Source organism: Cebus imitator, unplaced genomic scaffold (assembly GCF_001604975.1).
Source record: "Cebus imitator isolate Cc_AM_T3 unplaced genomic scaffold, Cebus_imitator-1.0 Scaffold296, whole genome shotgun sequence".
Lineage (NCBI taxonomy): Eukaryota > Metazoa > Chordata > Mammalia > Primates > Cebidae > Cebus > Cebus imitator.
In genome coordinates, this window is record NW_016107611.1 from 2,342,192 (window position 1) to 2,362,083 (window position 19,892).

The 19,892-nt window shown below is 48.1% G+C and overlaps 1 protein-coding gene across 1 annotated transcript in view; it reads right to left on the minus strand.

Annotated features, from left to right (window-relative positions):
* NOVA2 (NOVA alternative splicing regulator 2) overlaps nucleotides 1-19,892 on the minus strand; it is a 39,365-nt gene that overhangs the window by 10,010 nt on the left and 9,463 nt on the right. The window contains exons 2-3 of the mRNA XM_017502525.2: nucleotides 16,847-16,990; nucleotides 10,000-10,166 (exon numbers count right to left, since the gene is read on the minus strand). Coding sequence (XP_017358014.1) covers nucleotides 10,000-10,166; nucleotides 16,847-16,990 — 311 coding nt within the window. The remainder of the gene's footprint in view (nucleotides 1-9,999; nucleotides 10,167-16,846; nucleotides 16,991-19,892) is intronic.

A 19,892-nucleotide genomic window follows, 5' to 3' on the forward strand; every position in this document is an offset into this window, starting at 1 on the left:
AAAAAAAAAAAAAAAAAAAATCTCTGAGCCCAGAACCCAACTGACACAATGAGACACTATTTCAAAAAAAACAAAAACCAAACAAACCAAAACCCCCAAAACCAAAAACCAAACAAACAAACAAAAAAACCTCTGAGCTGGGAGCCCAACCCCATGATACATGTAAGTACCAAGGTACCAAGTATTGTTTGCACGGTTTTAAGAGCTACTGAAATTTCCAGGAACGCAACTAGTAGTAAATCAAGAGTGCACTGTGCTTTGTTTTGCTCTGCACTTTACTAAGAGTTTTCATTATTTTAGAAACCTTAGTCTCCAGTATTATACTCTGGATCACTTTACATTTGTAGTTGTCTCACTTAGCTATGCTTAGGTGTAAGTAGCTGCCTAATTCATTATTTCTTCTATTGTGGTCCCAATCAAGTATTTATTTATATATTAAAATTCACCTTGGCCAGGCACAGTGACTCACACCTAATCCAGCACTGTGGGACTCTGAGGCATGGTGAATCACTTGAGCCCAGGAGTTCAAGACCAGCCTGGGCCTCATAACAAAACCCTGTCTCTAGCAAAAATACAAAAATTAGCCAGGTGTGGTGGCATCTGCCTGTGGTCCCAGCTACTTGAGAGGATGAGGTGACAGGATCACCTGAGCCCAGGAGGTTGAGGCTGCAGTGAGCTGTGAACTGTGTCACTGTACTCCATTCTGGGCCACCGAGCAGACCCTGTCTCAAAAACAACAACAAACGAAAAAATAAAATGAAATTCATCTTGTTTTATAACAAATCACCTTCCTTTTATTTCTTCTTTATTTTAAAACGTCTCATGGGATAAATAAAACACAGTATATCCATACAATGAAATATTTGGCAATAAATTGAATGAACAAAATACTGATACATGCTATAGCATGGATGAATCTAGAAAACATTATACTAAGTGAAAGAAGCCAGTTACAAAAGACTACATCTGAGCTCATTTACATAAATGTCCAGAATATGCAAATCCACAGAGCCAAAAAGTAGATTTGTGGTTGCCAGGAAATGGGAGGAAGGGAATTGGGGGTGACTGCCTACAGGTATAGGGTTTCTTTCGGGGTAAAAAGTTCTGGAATTAGATAGTGTTGACGGTTGACTAAATACTGTATGACTTCTTTTACAGAAATGTCCACAGTAGGCAAATCTATAGACACAGAAAGTTTATTTGTGGTGGCCTGGGGATAGGGAGAGGATGAGTTGAGATGAGGGATTGAGGGGTCATAGCTAAGGCGATCAAGATTTCTTTTGGAGGCCAGGCTTGGTGGCTGATGCCTGAAATCCTAGCATTTTGGGAGGCAGAAGCCAGAGGATTGCTTGAGCCCAGGAGTTAGAGATCAGCCTGGGCAAGATGGTGAAACCTCATTCTACAAAAAATAAAAATAAATTAACTGGATGCAGTGGTGTGCACCTGTAGTCTCAGCTACTCAGGAGGTGAAGGGATCACTTGAGCCCAGGAGTTCAAGGCTGCACTGAGCTATAATAGGTGACACTGCACTCCAGCCTGGGTAACAGTGCAAAACCCTGCCTCTAAACAAAGAAAGAAAAAAAGGATTTATTTTGGAGGCAATACAAACATTTCAAAACAGATTATGGCAACAGGTGTACTATGTGAATATAATAAAAGCCATTGAGCTGTACACTTTATTTATCATGTATTTTATGTTTCATTTTTTTTAATAGACAGGGTCTTGCTCTGATACCCAGGCTGGAGTGCAGTGGTGTGAACATGGCTCACTGCAGTTTTGACCTCCTGGGCTCAAGTGATCCTCCTGCCTCGGCCTCCTAAAGTGCTGGGATTACAGGCATGAGCCCCCATACTAGGCCTAGAGCCATATACTTTAAATGGGTGAGTTGTATGTATGTGAATTATATCTCAATAAAGCTGTCAAAAAGTCATATGAGTGTAGGTATGTCTATATATGTATATATCAATAGTGTTTCAGAGAGTAAAGTGGACATGACAAAATATTTGTAGGAGAAAAGGGGTATCGCTGTGACAGAGCTGTCCATATTTTGTTCCCTGTTGGTCTCCCTGACTTTATTTTGATTGATTGATTTGACACAGTCTCACTCTGTCTCCCAGGCTGGAGTGCAGTGGCACCATCTTGGCTCACTGCAACCCCCACCTCCCATGTTCAAGCAATTCTCAAGTGACCCGAGATCGTGCAACTGCACTCCAACCTGGGTAACAGAGTGAGACTCCATCTCAAAAAAAAAAAAAAAAATCCGGGCATGGTGGCTCATGCCTGTAATCCCAGCACTTTGAGAGTCTGAAGGGATCAGATTGCAAGTTTGAGACCACCTGGGCAACATGGCAAAACCTGGTCTCTATAAAAAGTACAAAAATTAACTGGGCATGATGGTGCATGCCTGTAGTCCCAGCTACTCGGGAGGCTGAGGTGGGAGGGCGGCCTGAGCCCAAGAGGCGGAGGCTGCAGTGAGCCAAAATGGCATCACTGTACTCCAGCCTGGGTGATAGAGCCAGACCTTGTCTCAAAAGAAAAAAGAAAAAGAAAAAGGAAAAAGAATCTTCTGGTTTTTAAGTGTTTGGAAGTATAAGGAAAAAAAATTCTTCCTCTATTTTAGGGTAAAAGAGAATAATGAGGTGTAAGAACTAAATACAAAGCATGGATGTTGACTGAATCTTGGATTGAAAAATCCTCTATAGCTATAAAAGATATTTAGGGCAATTTGAATATGGACTTTCCAATGAGATAATAGTATAGAATTAGCATTTTTGTTTGTTTTTGTTCTTAGGTGTGATGCTGGTAATACAATAATGTAGGAGACTGTCCTTGGACGATACATGTTAAAGAACTTAGGAGAAAAAAAAAAAAAAAATCCGGGCATGGTGGCTCATGCCTGTAAACTCTGCACTTTGGGAGGCCCGGGCGTGCAGATCACTTGAGCTCAGAAGTTTGAGACCAAGCTCGCCAACATGGTGAAACCCTGTCTCTGCTAAAAATAAAAAAATTAGCCAGGCGTGGTGGCACGCACCTCTACATTCCCAGTTACTTGGTAGGCTGAGGCAGGAGAATCACTTGAACTTGGGAGGCAGAGGGTGCAGTGAGCCGAGACTGCGTCACTGCACTCCACTCAAAAAAACAGAGTCATGAGATCTACAACTTATTTTCAGATGGATCAGAAAAACAAATCAAGACAAAAATTGTGTGTGTGTGTGTGTGTGTGCGTGTGTGTACACACATGCATATGCATGTGTTCATGCATGCACAAATGTTAACAACTGGTGAATCTAAGCTCAGTGGATAGGGACTATCCTTAAACATTTTCAAAATAAACAGGAAAAAAAAATCTATGCCCTAACATTCCCTTTTCCTCTTCTCTGCTTTATTTTTCTTCATAGTACTTTTCACTCTCTAACATCCTCTATATTTTACATATCTCCCTGTTTATTTTGTGTTTCTCTGTAAAAGAATTTCAAATCCACGAAGTTAGAGATTTTTGTCTGCATTGTTACTACTGGGTTTTCAGTGCCTAGAAAAGTGCTTGGGACACAGTAGATACTCAGCAAAGGGTGGGAGAATAAATAGACGGATGAACACTGAAGGATGACACACCCACAGGCCCAAGCAGGAAGGGGAATGGGTGGAGGCAGCAGGTGTACTCACTTGGTGGCGGTGGGGAGTGATAGAGTACTGTGCAGTTGGACCGCCAAACTCAGCCTGATGGTCATTTTCTAGATGAGCTGGAAATGCTGATTTGTAAAATGTGAAGCATCCTAGTTTTTAAATGTTGGCAACCTCTTCAAAATGTCTAAGGACCACTGCATAGTATAAACAATGCAATGTACGAGTCAGGCTACCCATCTGAAGTCTGTGCATATAAATCCCCAAAGAGCTGCCTTAGACTCTGAAGTCACCTGCTTGGATTTAAATCCTGGCTCTCCCACTGATGCTGGGCAAGGGATCTAACCTCTTTGAGAATCAGTTTTCTCATTTGTAAAACAGGGCTATTCAAACCTCCTCCATAGGACTACTATGAGGCTTAATTGAGCTTATGCATGAAGTGGTGAGCTTGAAATCCAAGCACAACCACAAGTAGCTGGAACTGAGTGTGAGCTGTGTCCTTCAGGTGACTCACAACTGCTACCATTGGCAGATTACACCTCAGTCCCCATGTTTCTGCTTGGCCCTGTGGGTGATGTCATCAGCATTCATTCAAATAAGCAACATGTGCTGAGCACGTACCGTGTGCCAAGCATAGGGCATCATGCATGTGTGCAATTAATATATGCCCATAGAAGCACTCAAGAAACGATTATTGTCATTGTTATCCCCATGGATGGAGCTGGATCTAAATCCCACATCTGTGGTACAGCTAGTATGGCAAACAGTGTGGCAGTCCTTCAAAAAGTTGAACATAGATTTATCATGTGTCCCAACAATTCCACCCTAGGTATCTTCCAGAGAGCTGGAAACATATATCTACAAAAAAACTTGTATATGAATGTTCAGAAGCATTACTCATCATAGCTAAAATAGAAACAGCCGGGCACGGTGGCTCACACCTGTAATCCCAGTTTTTTGGGAGGCCGAGGTGGATGGATCATGAGGTCAGGAGTTCAAGACCAGCCTGGCCAAGATGGTGAAACCCTATCTCTACTAAAAATACAAAAATTAGCCGGGTGTGGTGGTGGGTCCCTGTAATCCCAACTATTCGGGAGGCTGAGGCAGAGAACTGCTTGAACCTGGGAGGCGGAGGTTGCAGTGAGCCGAGATCATGCCACTGTACTCCAGCTTGAGTGATAGAGCAAGATTCTGTCTCAAACAAACAAACGAACAAACAAAAACAAAGGGAGAAACAACCCAAATGTCTATCAACTGATGAATAGACAAGCAAAATGTGGTCTATGCATACAATGAAACATTATTTGGCTATAAAAAGGAGTAACGTTTTGACACATGCTACAATATAGACAAATCTCGAAAGCATTACATTAAGTGAAGAAAGCCAGACACAAAAGACCATATATTATATGATTCTGTTTATATAAAAGATCCAGAATAGGCAAATCCACAGAGACTAAAAGTAGATTAGTAGCTGGAAGAGGCTGATATTAGGATCTGGGGGAATGGTGACTGACTGCTGATGGGCACGGGGTTTCTTTTTGGCATGATGAAAATGTTCTGGGATTAGATGGTAATTGATGTACAACTCTGTGAACATACAACAAAACTACTGAACTGTATACTTCTAAACAGTAAAGTTTAGAGTATGCAAATTATATCTCAACAGAGCTGTTTTTTTTTAAATCACCAGGAAAAACCAACAGCCTGACAAATCAAAGGGATGGAACAGCACGTTCATAGCCAGAACCAGGAGTAATATGGTATTTCGTCTGCGATGCAGTATTTTAAAGCAGTGAAGGAAGGATAGATTAGCCAAGAAAAGGTTTGAGTACAAGGGGTTAATCATATGGGACAAATAAAGTTAGGTTTTTAAAATTTTATTTATTTATTTTATTTTTTAATAGAGACGGGGTTTGTCCATGTTTGTCAGGCTGGTCTCGAACTCCTGACCTCAGGTGATCTGCCCACCTTGGCCTCCCAAATTGCTGGGATTACAGGCATGAGCCACCGAGCCCAGTAAAGTTCGGTTTTAAGAAAATTCCTACCTCTTCCATCTCCTAGCTGGTGGTCTATAAAAGTCCCTTTATTTCTCAGAGCCTCTTTTTCCGTATCTGTAAAATGGGCATACTATTCCTGATCTGAACAATCTGTGCAAATATTCAGTGAGACACTGGCAGCCTGCTCTCTGGTAGCCACTCAGTCAGCAGGGTTGCTGCTTTTACAACACAGCAAGGTCCAAGTCCTAGGTTTTTGTTTTTGGCTTTTTTTTTTGAGACAAAATCTTGCTCTGTCAACCAGGTTGGAGTGCAGTGGTGTGATCTCGGCTCACTACAACCTCCACCTCCCAGGTTCAAGTGGTTCTCCTGCCTCAGCCTCTGGAGTAGCTGGGATTACAGGTGCCTGCCACCATGCCCAGCTAATTTTTCTATTTTTAGTAAAGATGGGGTTTCACCATGTTGGCCAAACTGGTCTTGAACTCCTGGCCTCAAGTGATCCACCCACCTTGGCCTCCCAAGGTGCTGGGATTACAGGTGTGAACCATTACATCCAGCCTCCTAATTTGTTCTTTAGTAACTGTATGACCTTAGGCAAATGTCTTCACCTCTCTGTGCCTCACCTTTCTCATCTCCAGCATTAGCATAACCACACCTACCCTATATTATTACTGGAAACCTTCGCCTTCCTCTTTCTTTTTTTTTAGACAGAGTCTTGCTCTGTCACCCAGGCATGATCAGTGCAGTGGCATGATCTCGGCTCACAGCAACCTCTGCCTACCAGGATCAAGGGATTCTCTTGCCACAGCCTCCTAAGTAGCTGAGACTACAGGCGTATGCCACCATGCCCAGCAATTTTTCAAGAAAATGGGGTAATAATAACACCTTTCTTAGGGTTGTGGTAGAACAAGCAGTTTTTTTGTATTTTTAGCAGAGAAGGGGTTTTGCCATGTTGGCCATGCTGGACTTGAACTCCTGACCTCAGGTGATCTATCCGCCTTGGCCTTTCAAAGTGTTGGGATTAGAGGTGTGAGCTACTGCTCCCGGCCTGTTATTGGAAACTTTCAGTGACTAAAGTGATGCCCAGTGCCTGGCACATGGGAAGCCCTAAGACAGTGGCAGCTGCCTTCATAGCAGACCCTGCATTGTAGAACCACAGCATCTTAGAAAGATCTGCAGATGCAAACTCACTTAATGTTGGAATCCCAGGACATCAGAACAGTAGAATCTTAGATAATACATGCTTAGAATCTTGGAATCACAGAGCCATAGAACTGTTGAAGTTTTAGAGCCAGAAGGACCACAGACCATCTGCCCCAGTGATTTGCAAGCCCATGGAAATTTTCAACTACTACTACCAATAATAACAACAAAAGCGGCATCAACAGCTAACACAGTTTAATACAGTAACTTATCTAGGTTCTACCACAACCCTAAGAAAGGTGTTATTATTACCCCATTTTCTAGATTGGGAAATAGAGACACAAAGAAAGAACTTGTATAAGTTCTTTCACAGGTAGTGAGCAGTAGAGTCAGGATCTGATCCCAGGCCAGCGTCCATGCTCAGATTCCTAAGCCCTACCAGAAATATTGATTCAGTGGTTCTGGCTAGGACCCATGAATCTGCATTTTAAGCTGCCCAGACAACTCAGATATCAGCTAGGGCTGAGAACCACTGGTGTAACCCAGAGGTGGCAATCTGGTGATCCTCAGGCCCCAGTCAGGCTACAGCCGGTATTTTTTTTTCGACCTTCACAGTGTTTTAAAACAGAGTTGGCCTAGCCCAATGGCTCATGCCTGTAATCCCAGCCCTTTGGGAAGCCAAGGTGGGTGGATTACTTGAGTCCAGGAGTTTGACATGAGCCTGGGCAACATGGTAAAACCTTGTCTCTACAAAAAATACAAAAATTAGCTAAGGGATGGGTGCAGTGGCTCACACCTGTAACCCCAGCACTTTGGGAGGCCGAGGCGGGCAGATCACCTATGTTCAGGAGTCCAAGACCAGCCTGGCCAACATGGTCAAACCCTGTCTCTACTAAAAATACAAAAAATTAGCCGGGCATGGTAACAGAAGCCTGTAATCCCAGCTACTTGGGAGGCTAAGGCAGGAGAATCATTTGAGCCCGGGAGGTGGAGGTTGCAGTGTGCCAAGACCACACCATTGTACTCCATCCTAGGCAACAAGAGTGAAACTCCATCTAAAAAAAAAAAAAAAACACACAAAAGTTAGCCAGGCATGGTCATGTGTGTGCACCTGTAGTCCCAGCTATTCAGTGGGCTGAGGCAGTGATGTGGGATTGGGATGATCGCTTGAGCCTGGGAGGTCAGGGCTGCAGTGAGCCTAGGTCACACCATGCACCCCAGCCTGATGACAGAATGAGACTGTCTCAGACAAATATATATTAATAAATGAAAAAACCAGAGTCAACATTTTAAAATCAGGTGATCTAAAAAATGTCTGGCTTCTTTTGAAAAATTTGGAAGATGTGGTTAGCACTATGTCCGTGTTCCCAAAGTACAAGAATTGGGTGGAGTTGAGTGGCAGCCTCTTCCTTTAAAGATGGCATACCCTTTCCAGAGAGTACAATCCTTAAGCATTTTGTTCCCTTTTTGAATGCTTTAGTTATTTAATTAGTAATTTGTAATCCCTGGTTTGGCCCAGCCGCTGTACTGTAATAAAAGAGAAACTGAGGCCTAGAGAAGGAAAGGGGCTCTGAGTGACACAGCAAGTCCAAGGCAGAAAAGAAGTAGACCTGTTTCCTGACTCAAAAGTCTCATAACAGTAACAACAGAGAACATTCTTTGGGCTTACTTTCTATGCATTACACACACAAGCTATGTGCTTTTCAAACATCAACGAACACTAACCACCACCCTTACTTAAGGAGGCACCATAATGAATCTCATTTTACAGATGAGAAAAACGAGGCATGGAGAAATCAAAGTCACTTGCTCAAGGTCACACACAGGAAGAAAGTACTGTACGGAGAATCATTCAACTCAACAACAGAGCCCGAGCCTGAGTCTTCAGCTGTGATCTCAGCCTTTGGAACACTCGAGTAACAAGGCAGAAAATAAATCCTGGTTCTATAACCTTTCGACTCCACTGTTTCAGAGCTCCTGTGGATTAGGGGGGGAGGCGGTGGAAGGCTCAGGCACAGATGGTGCTGACCCCACTTTCCCTGCAACATTCACAAACTCCTGATGAACCCTGAGTCCCTTGTGGCCACGACCAAGGAGGAGGGAAGAGGCAATGCCCTCACCTCCCTGTAAACTGTGGATAACTTGTGCCCTACTGGTGGGAAGGGATTCGGGAGAAACCTGGCGGGGAGCGAGGAGCGGAGTCGCTTCAGCACCAAGGACAGCGGCCGCGCTCCACGCCCCAAACCCGCTGTCTTTTTTGGGGGAGCGTTCCACCCTGCAAAGCTCCTCCAGGGTTCTCCGCCCACTGTTTCCCCAAGAGACTGAGGAAACTCAGGCCCGTGGTCTGCTTCACCTCAGGGCAACGTCAGGACTCAAGAATTCCAGATTCCTTTTAACGACGCCTTCTCTCCTGTCTTTGCCTCTAGGTAGACGTTAAGGAGCCCTCGCAAGGGGCCCTCCGGCCAGCCTAGGGGTTTTCGCCCCATTGCACGGAGTACGCAAGCACAGGGGAGTGGGGACGGGAGAGAAAATGGGAACCAGCCCCGCGTTCCCGTTCCCTTACCCACTTCCGGGTCCAGACCTCGCGGCCCGGGGCTTTGAGTCGTCATGGCAACCGGAGAGGCCCGGGAAGCGATTGGCCACTCCCTGCCACGCCCCTACGCCACCGCTTCCCCGTAACTGAGGCAACGGAGGGGCGCTACCCTCCCTCTTCCATTCCTTCCTAGAGAGGGCTGTGTAGAAGAGGGACCCACCTCCTCTCTCACTAATGAAACACCACCTCTACTCCCATACGCTAATTACGGAGGGAAGGAGGATGAGAGGCCATTTGTAATTACACTCGTCTGGATGTGGCTGAGCTGTCACTGAGGTAACTTCCGGTGATAACAGGAAGTGGGAGGCAGGTCGTTCAGAGAGACAATGGGATGAGGTGGAAGGGAGAAGAGGAACTAGAGAATCCTAGGAAGGAAGGATCAATCAGTAGGGGATCAGGCCACATTCTCCCAGATCTTCACTGCCTCTCTGAATCAAGCCCATTCCAAGTGGTCTGGAGTCTTTTCTATACTATTAGAGCTGACTCCCTAAGAATAATACTAACCACTGCCGTGTGGTCTCTGACTGATGAGGTTTTTATCAGCTTTGTCCCATTGAACCTCATAGTAATGCAGTGGTGTGGGAGGAATGTTTCTTCGTGAATGTCACCAGCTTTACAGTAACCCAGTCTCTGCCCCAGCTGACCTGCTTGGCTCTGTCGGGGTTCATCGTGGTTTGGGGTTGAAGGATGTTGACCACCTCAGGCTTGGTCATCGCTTGTGGGATTTCTCGGACCTTCTCGGCAATAAAGCTGTGCACAGCATTCAAGGCCTCTGCCGTGCCCTGTACTAGGCATACCCGCTCTGTGGTTCCTGTTGAGCAAGGGAGAGAGAGGGTGCACTCATCAGACAGGAATGGGGGCATTCCTGAGAGACAGGACCCATTTAATGGAAGGGTAAAGCTGAGGTCCAGAGAGTGGACCTGACTTATCACATGGTGAGCCTGGGGGAGTGGGCATGGGCTCCCAGGCCATGATGGGTAGCTGGGAGAATGAGTGGAATCCTGTTTTAAAATCTGCATTTCATCTCCCTCCCCTAAAACAACCTCTAGGGATGGAAGAATGATGCTTAAGTGTTTTGCGATGCCCACAGCAGCCCAGGGCAGGGGAGACAGGAGCCTCTTCTCAGTTCTTGCGGCTCCCCGGTTGCTTTGGCAACCATTCACTCACTACGCTCCCCTCCCCTTCTGGAAGCAGAGAGCTCAGGCCTGCAACGGTTGCCACAGTAACTGGAACCCCCTTATCGGTCTGGCTGGCCGGGTCCTCAGCCCACCCCCAGGGGGACGAGGGACGAGGCCCTGTTGTCATGGCAACCCCTGAAAGCCTGCAGCGTCGGCCTCTGGGCTTTTTGGAGAGGATGGGGAAGAGCTGGGGGATGGGGGAGGCAGAGGAGAGGCCTGAGTGACTGTCTGAGCCCACCAGATGGAGGGCTGAGGGGTGGGGGAGGGCAGGGGTGTGGACAGGGGAGAGCAGGGTGGGTCAAAGACTACTCTTGAAGGAGTAGGGACCAAGGAACTGGGGAGGGAGGTGGGTGGGTGTCTTTCCTGGAGATTCTCCAGATACTGGCTATGGCTCTGTCCTGGGCATCCTTCTCATTTCTGCATGAGTGTGTTGGGTAGGGGGGGATGGGGAAGAGAGAAACTGGGGGGTGTTGAGATATGTGTGTGGGAGAGACTCTGGGTGACACTGTGACTAGTGTGTGTCTGCGAGGCTGTTTGGTGAGTGGTGTGTGTGTGTGTGTGTGTGTGTGTGTGTGTGTATTTGGGCAGGACTGGCTAGATGATCCTAATCTGTGTTTGTAGAAGATAAAGTGCGAGACTGCCTTATAAACAGACCATGTAACACAGTGATTCCGGTGAAGATGTTTGTGTGTGCCCTTGTGTGTGGGACAGACTTTGGTGTCGCTTTGATGATCAAGCTTATGTAGACTCTTTGTCAGACAGAGCTGAGTGTGCGTGAGAGTTTGAGAGAAAGAAACAAAAGAATCTCACAAAGTGGCATTGAGGCTGCACAATAAATATATACCACTTTGAGACTGGATGGCAGTGTGTGTGTGTCTGCATCTGTGTGTGTACGTGTGTTTGTGAAAGTGAAAGAGGCGGACACACTTCTGGATGTTTCTAAGACTATTTGGATGATGTGTGTGCGTATGTATAGGAGACAGGCAAAATCCTAGGATTGGTGTGTGTGAACATGAGGAGAGAAAGAGACAGACAGGTAGACTCAGGTGTTGGACTGCCAGACTTTTAGGATGACTGATGTGTTTGTGTATGTGTGTGTCTGAGTGTGTGAATTAATTACAGTGAGAGACAAAGAAAACTTGACTAGTCTGTGTGAGAATGTGTATGCCTGAGTGAGCCAGGATATGTGTGATGTGTGGAGTGTGATTGTGTGTCTCTCTCTCCCTGAAGGGGATCCTGCCCCTGAGAAGGCAAAAGGTCTTGAGTGTGGTTGGGCACAGTGGCTCACGCCTGTAATCCCAGCACTTTTGGAGGCTGAGGTGGACAGATCACAAGGTCAAGAGATTGAGATCATCCTGGCCAACACGGTAAAACCCCGTCTCTACTAAAAATACAAAAATTAGCTGGGTGTGGTGGTGTGCACCTGCAGTCCCAGCTACTCAGGAGGCTGGGGCAGGAGAATTGCTTGAACCCGGGAGGCAGAGGTTGCAGTGAGCCAAGGTCGTGCCACTGCACTCCAGCCTGGTGACAGAGCAAGATTCCATCTCAAAAAAAAAGGGGGGGGTCTTGAGTGTGTGCTGCGTGCCTGTGTGTCTGGGATACCTAGGGTGTGTGTCAGTGTCCGGTGGCACTTCAGTGCAGCACGCCACCACCCTGACTCCTCGACTGCCGTTTCCCAGTCTGGCAGGCCAGCCTCGCCATGTGTCTGGGCGTCACTGTCTGTGGGTCACTTGTGTAGCTGACATCCCCCACCCGCTTTGGGTCATGTTCTTCACTCTTAATACCCCGCCACCCCAGAACAATGGCTTGGTCTCAGCCAAGGGTGAGTCAGCCTGCAGTCTGCCTCCATCTGGTGTAAATAGGAAAGGGTGTGGGTTGGGGTGGGAACTGGGAGGCGGGGTAGAGAGAGGTGGATGCCCCAGGAAGAGCTGGCCGAGGGTTTGCATCTCTGTGAAGCTTCCTTCCAACTCAGAAATCTTTGACCTCCCATCCCCTCGTAGTTCTTATAAGAGGACCCACAGGGACTTTGAGGGGGGGTTCGGTTAAGCCCCAAAAGTATCTAATATTAACAGCTGACCCTTATACAACCCAAGTGTCAGGTACCATTCTAAGTACTTTTTTATTTTTATTTTTCTGAGACAGGAGTCTCGGCTCTGTCACCCAGGCTGCAGGGCAGTGGTGCAATCTCAGATCACTGCAACCTCGGCTTCCCAGTTCGAGTGATTCTCCTGCTTCAGCCTCCTGAGTAGCTGGGATTACAGGGGTGTGCGCCACCACACCCGTCTAATTTTTGTATTTTTGGTATAGATGGGGTTTCACCATGTTGGCCAGGCTGGCCTCAAGTGATCCACCCATCTCGGCCTCCCAAAGTGTTGGGGTTACAGATGTGAGCCACCATGCCTGGCTAAAGCACTTTATATATATGTGTTCACTTCATATATGAAGTAGGCAATACTTCTACTTCATATAGTCCCTGATTCCCTGCTAAGGACACTGAAGCAAGAGAGGGCTCAAGGTTTGTTCAAGTTCACTCAGATGGTAGCGAATGTTCAGGGTTTTGAACCCAGGTGTCTGGCTTCAGAGCCTGTGCATTCTGCTAAATTTGGGGTGCAGGGAGTGATCAGCTCTATGTGTGTGTCTTGGAGGGACGCATAAAATGACAACAGTTTTGTTTTCGTATTTTTGATACTAAAAAAGAACATGTATGAATGTATTAAGTAGTCACTCAAGAGTTTGGACTTTGATACAAGTATGTTATAAATCTATAAACATGTTTTTAAAAGTGTGTGTGGTGGGGCACAGTGTCTCCTGCCTGCAATCCCATCACTTTGGGAAGCCGAGGTGGATGGAAGGCTTGAGCTCAGGAGTTCAAGACCCGCCTGGGCAACATAGCGAGACCCCATCTCTACAAAAAAAAAATATATATATATACAGGTCGGGCGTGGTGGCTCACCTCCCAGCACTTTGGGTGGCCAAGGTGGGTGGATCACCTGAGGTCAGGAGTTCGAGACCAGCATGGCTAACATGTCAAAACCCCGTCTCTACTAAAAATAAAAAAATTAGCCAGGCATGGTGACGGACACTGGTAATCCCAGCTACTCAGGAGGCTGAGGCAGGAGAATCGCTTGAACCCAAGAGATGGAGGTTGCAGTCAGCTGAGATTGCGCCATTGCACTTCAGCCTTGGCAATAAGAGTGAAACTCTGTCTCAAAAAACCCCCCAAAACAAAAAACAAACCCCCCAAAATTAGCCAGGCCTGGTGGTGCACACCTGTAGTTCCAGCCACTCAGGAGGCTGAGGTGGGAGAATCACCTGAGCCCAGAAGGTCGAGGTTGCAGCAAGCCACGATCATGCCACTGCACTCCAGCCTGGGCAACAGAGCACTCTGGCCTTGGTGACAGAGCAAGATCCTGTCCCAAAATAAATAAATAAAAATAAAAAGTGTGTGTGTGTCTGTGCTTTTCTTCAGCAGTTAGGGTCCAAAGCTTCATGCAGACGTTCAACATCAGAGGGTGTTTTCTATCCCTAGGCTGGCACACTGGAGTCTGTGTTGCCCTTGGCAAGGTACCTGCCTTTTTCTGCATCTTATATGCTCCATGTATGACCAGGATGGATTGAATCTAGGGCTTGGGGATCCATCACCAAGGAGGGGAGGCCCTCTGTGTGCTCTGCCCTTCCCTTGGGGCTAAGTGCCAGGTAGGTTTTTATTTCATGTAGTAGACACACAAGTGCAGTGTGTGTGTGTATGTGTGTGTAAGTGAATGTGTGTGTAGGTGTATGTGTGTGAATGTATGTTTGTGTGGGAGTGAGAGTGTGTATGTGTGAGCGTGTGTGTGTGTGTGAGTGGTGTGCCAATGTGTGTGAGTGTATGTGTGTGTGTGCCAGTGTGAGTGTGCGTGAGTGTCGTGTGTGAAAGTGTGTATGTGTGAGTGCGTGTGAGTGCGTGTGTGAGGATGTGTGTATCAAAGTGTGTGTGAATGTATGTGTGCATGTGAGTGCAAGTGTGTGTGATGTGTGTGAATGTATGTGAAAGTGTATATGAGTGTATGTGTGTGAGTGTGTGTATGTGTGTGTGTGCGTGCACGTGCATGTAAACCTACTATGCCCAGAGCACCCTTTCAGTTTCTCCATGGTCATTTCTCACATGTCCTCTCTGCTTTGGCTACATTGCCCACACTACCTAGTGGCCTCTGAGTCTGCTGTTTTGTCTTCCTGGAGCACACTTCTCTGCACTTTGCCTCGCTCATTCTTCCTTACTGCTCCAGTCATCTCTTCTAGGGAGCTCTTCCTGATCTCTCTGGGCTGGGTCCTTTGTGCTACCTGGGCTCCAGCCACCACCACCCTCTGGACTTCCCTGTCCCAGACCTGAGCACTCTGGGTCATCACTGGTGTGAGGTCGGCCTCCCTGACTGGGATGTGAGAACTGAGGAAGCAAGGCTGGGACATTTCAGCCACTGCTACTGTCCCCATCTCTGTCCAGCACAGGGCCGGCACAGAGGAAGTACTCAGGGAATGTGTGTTGAATGAATGAATGAATGGATGGATGGATGAAAGGGTGTCAAGCCAGGAGTGGAGGGAAATGTTTTTTGTCTCCTGCAGTAGCACTTCCATTCCCTGCATTCCTGTGGGGTCCCGGGAAGTCCTGGGGACAGGGCTAGGATGGAGGGGGCTGTGTCCTGTATCTCTGAGTCAGTTGCCAGCTCATGCTCTGTGATCTGGAAGTTCCACACCAGGAGTGGGGATGGGGGCTGACTATGTGTCCAGGGGCTGAGGAGAGACACTGGTTCCTGCTGCTTGTCTGAATACTGCTTGACCTGGGAGGACCAATGTCTGTTCCACCTTCTGGGTCTCCTGGCTGCCTGTGGGGTGTGTCATTGGGTTGAGGGGACAGACAACATGTCTCATGGCACAGAGTGTGATCCAGGAGCAAGGAACCAAGTGTCCTCAGAGGGACATTCCAAACAGAGGTCTTATCCCTATCTTGTGGGTTACAGGGGAGTGGGGAAAACTGGGCCAGAGTGGAAGAGAAAAGGAGGAGGTGTGCCTGGTTCACTCGATTTTTCTCTAAACCTCTTGCCAAAGCTGCTTAGTGAGATGGGAGGCTGGGGAGGGGGGTGCGTGGTGGAGAGAGGAGGAAAGGAGAGGGGGAGAGAGAGAGAGAGAGAGAGAGAATGAGCGTGTACTGACCCTGGGCTCCAGCTCTGGTGTTTGACCTAAAAAATCCAAGGGGATTAAGGATGAACTAGAACCAGCACTCGGCCAAAGATGCAATTCAGGAGGCCTTCCCTGGAGGCCTAGATGTCAAAGCTTGTTGGGCATTGGTCTTGGGAGGGGTGAGAGATTTTGGGGGGAATAGAGAGAGTGGAGGGGTCCTGGAAAATTTATGGTTGGGGGAGGAAGATAGAGCAGGGGAGAGGCAGAAAAGGGACTGGGTTTGGGGAAGGGAAAGAAAAACCAGGAGGGAGCTGAGATTTGGGGGAAAAAAGAGGCACAGGAAGGGGGAGAGAGAGATGAGCAGAGGCAGAAAGAAATGGGTGACACCAGCAGAGAAGGACCCCAGTGAGAGGGGACTAGTAGGTATTGGTTGAATGGATGACTGAACAGCATTCAGAGAGAGGAGGAAAGAAAAAATGTGACACTGTAAGAGGTGGAGGGAAGGAAAGGATGGGGAGAGAGAAGACAAAAGGGGGAAAGAGGAGGTGAGGGGGAGGGAAAGCAGAGGACAGATGAAGAGGACAAGAAATGGGGGATATCCAAACAGAACAGGAGAGATGGACAGAGAGGCAGACAGAGGGGTAAGAGGCAGAGAGAGGCAGAGGGGAGCAAGAGATGGGCAAGTCGGAAACAGAACGAGAAGGAGACACATACAGAATGACACTGAGACAGAGAAAACCAGTGAGACTGGGCAGGAGGGGGTGACAGAAATCCGAGGGGGGGCACGTGTGTGGAACATGGCTGGCCGGGCCCCCAAGTCCCGAGGGACGCCCTGACACCTGCCTCCCTCCCCACCCTCGCTCCTCCAACTGACCAGAGGGGGCAGGTGTGTAGGAAGAGATACATCTGCCAGCCCATAATGCAAATGAGCTCATGAATATGCAGCAGGCCCATTGTCTTGCCCTGCCCCCACCCCCATCTGCTCAGCCAGGCCCCTCGGGCTGGGGGCAACTCTGTCCTCTTAGGGGGAGGGGAGGCCCCCTCCCCACCACTGTCACTGTCCCTAGGGCAGACCTTCCCACCATCTAGGGCCCAGGTGGGAGGGAGAAAGGGAGAAAGGGCGGAGAGGCCTAGGGCAGAGACCTGGGCCGAGGCTCACCAGGGTAGAAGTCTTTGGACTTGGAGAGCTTGATGGTGGCTCCCGTCTCCTTCTGCAGCTGCACGATGGTCTGCCCGCCCTTGCCAATGATGGAGCCCGCCGCGTAGCTGGGGATCAGCACCTTCAGGAAGTATTCGCCTTCCTCTGCGGGGGCACACAGGGTGGAGGGAGTCAGTGGGAGAGGGACCTCCACCTTTAGGGGAGCAGAGGACACCCTAGGGGTCACAGTAACAGTATGAAGAATAATACAAATAATGGTCTTCATTCACTCATTCATTCATTCAACAAATAGTTACTGAGCACCTGCTCCATGCCTGGCACCGGTCTAGGGAAAGAGCCAAGAAGAAAATAGACAAAGCTCCCCGATTTGTGGGCAATGAGGCAAATAAGGCCGAAAGACTTAGTGATTCAGCCAAGAGCTCATACAGCTAGCTACATTCTTCTAGGTGGGAAAGACAGGCAGTATATTTCATGTCAAATGGTGGGACTCCTAATGACACAAAAAAAAAGGCAGAAAAAGGGGGTCAGGGAGGGTGGGAGGCTGCAGTGTCAGAGAGAGAGCCCAGGGAAGCTCTTGCTGAGAATGTGGAATGCTTTACTCATCATCACACAATTCTGCAGCACCTGACAGGTGCTACACTGTTCTAGGTACTTTCCAAATACTAGTCCTTTTAATTTTCACACTTATCCTATGAAGGAACCTATTATACAGATGAGGAAACAAAGGTGAAGAAATCACCCAAGGGCACTTGTAGGCAGCAGAGCTGAGAGATTTGAAGCCAACCTGGCTCCAGAGTCCATGCTCTGAACTATTATGATCACCAGGCTATGGAGGAAGGAATGGAACCACGTGGCTATGTGAAGGACAGGCAAGCGCAAAGGCCCTGGGGTGGGACAGTGCCTGGGGTGTTCCGGGGGGGGGTGAGGAGGACCCTGTGCCTGGGGCTGGATGAGAGAGGGGAAGAATGGGAGGAGATGGGGACAGAGAAGGGTTCTGGTAGGGAGGGGTGATGGGGCTCGCAGGCCACAGTGAGGTCCTTAACTTTTACTCCAAGTGAGATGGGAGCTATGGGAGGGATGTGACCTGACTTAAGTTTTAGGAGGAGTCCTCTGATGCCCATGAGGGGAGCAGACTATGAGAAGCAGCAGTGGGAGAGCTGGGGGCCCAGGGAGGTGGCGACTGCAATGGTCCAGGCCAAAGGTGATGGAGGTCTGACCAGTGGAAGCAGTGAGGGGGGAGGTGGAGGAAGGCCGGATGCTGGAGATGCTCCCAACACTCACTTTTGACCGGGCGCTGTGCTGAGTGCTTTGTGAGCTTGATCTTGTCCGTTCCTCACAACCTCCGGGTGAGGTGGGTAGAATGAGCTCCATTTTTACACAAGAGGAAACTGAGGTACAGAGGGGCACAGAGAAGTGAAGGCACCAGCCCACGGTCACCACCGGCCCAAGGACGCTAACACAGCTGCTGGGTTCGGACTCAAATCCAATTCTCATTCAGTCACCTCCCCTCGTTGCTTGACACCTTTCACTCCAGGAGACCAGCACGATGACGGACAGCCTCAAAAACCCAGATGCAGTACCAGTGGCGGCCTGTGGAGTTTTGGCCATTCTTTGTTATAGGCCAATTTTCCTTTTCTTTTCTTTTTTCCTGATGTGGGGTCTTGCTCTATTGCCAGGCTGGAGTGCAGTGGCATAAGCTCGACTCACTGCAGCCTCCGCCTCCTGGGTTCAAGCGATTTCCCTGCCTCAGGCCCCTGAGTAGCTGGGACTACAGGTGCCTGCCACCATACCAACCTAATTTTTGTATTTTTAGTAGAGATGGGGTTTCACTATTTTGGTCAGGCTGGTCTGGAACTCCTGATTTGAAGTGATCCACCCACCTCAGCCTTCCAAAGTGCTGGGATTACAGGCCTGAGCTACCGTGCCCAGCTGCTGTGTCCAGCTAATTTAAAAAAATGTTTTTAGCTGGGTGTGGTTGCTCACACCTGTAATCCCAGCATTTGGGAGGCCAAGGTGGGCGGATCACAAGATCAGGAGATAGAGACCATCCCCGCCAACGTGGTGAAACCCCGTCTCTACTAAAAATGCAAAAATTCGCCGGCTAGATACTTGCCTTGAGTCTACATTAACAAAATGCTTTACACATGGTCAGGAAAACTGGTTTATAATAGGCAAGGCTCAGTGGCTCACACCTGTAATCCCAGCACTTTGGGAGGAGGCTGAGGCAGGAGCATCGCTTGATCCCAGGAGTTCAAGGCCAGCCTGGGCAACATAGGGAGAGCCATCTCTACTAAAAAAAATTTTATATTTTTTGCAATGGAGTCTCACTCTGTCACCAGGCTGGAGTGCAATGGCACAATTTCAGCTCGCTGTAACCTCCACCTCCCAGGTTCATGCAATTCTCCTGCCTCAGCCTCCTGAGTAGCTGGGATTACAGGCATGTGCCACCACACCTGGCTAATTTTTTGTATTTAGTAGAGACAGGGTCTCACCATGTTGGTCAGGCTCATCTTGAACACCTGACCTCAGGTGATCCACCTACCTCGGCCTCCCAAAGTGCTGGGATTACAGGCGTGAGCCACCGGCCTCAGTGTACTTTTTGTTCCCTAAATGTTCCCTGCTTCCTCCCACCTTAGGGCCTTGGCGCATGCTCGCTCTGTGCCTGGCAGCCTCCCTTCCCCAGTCAATTTCTTTTGTCCTTTAGGTCCCCACTGAAATATTGCTTCTTTTTGGAAGATTTCCTTGAACCCCAAGGATGGGATGAATCCTCCTGTTTCACGCTTTCAGAGTAGCTGATCACAGAGGTCCACTGTGGACCACAACCGTAGAGCTCAGCCTTGTCCCAGGGACTTGAACAGTGTCCCAGAAACTTGAACAGCACATAGTAGGTTTGCAATAAGCACTGGGAAAAGAACAGGAGGAGTCAGGCCATCCTGCTTCCAAATCTTAAGGTCTTAAACCATCCCCCCAATGGTTTTTCAACTTTTTCTTTTAAGCAAAGGAAGACTATTTTTTCTTTCCCTTTTTTTTTTTTTTTTTTTTGAGA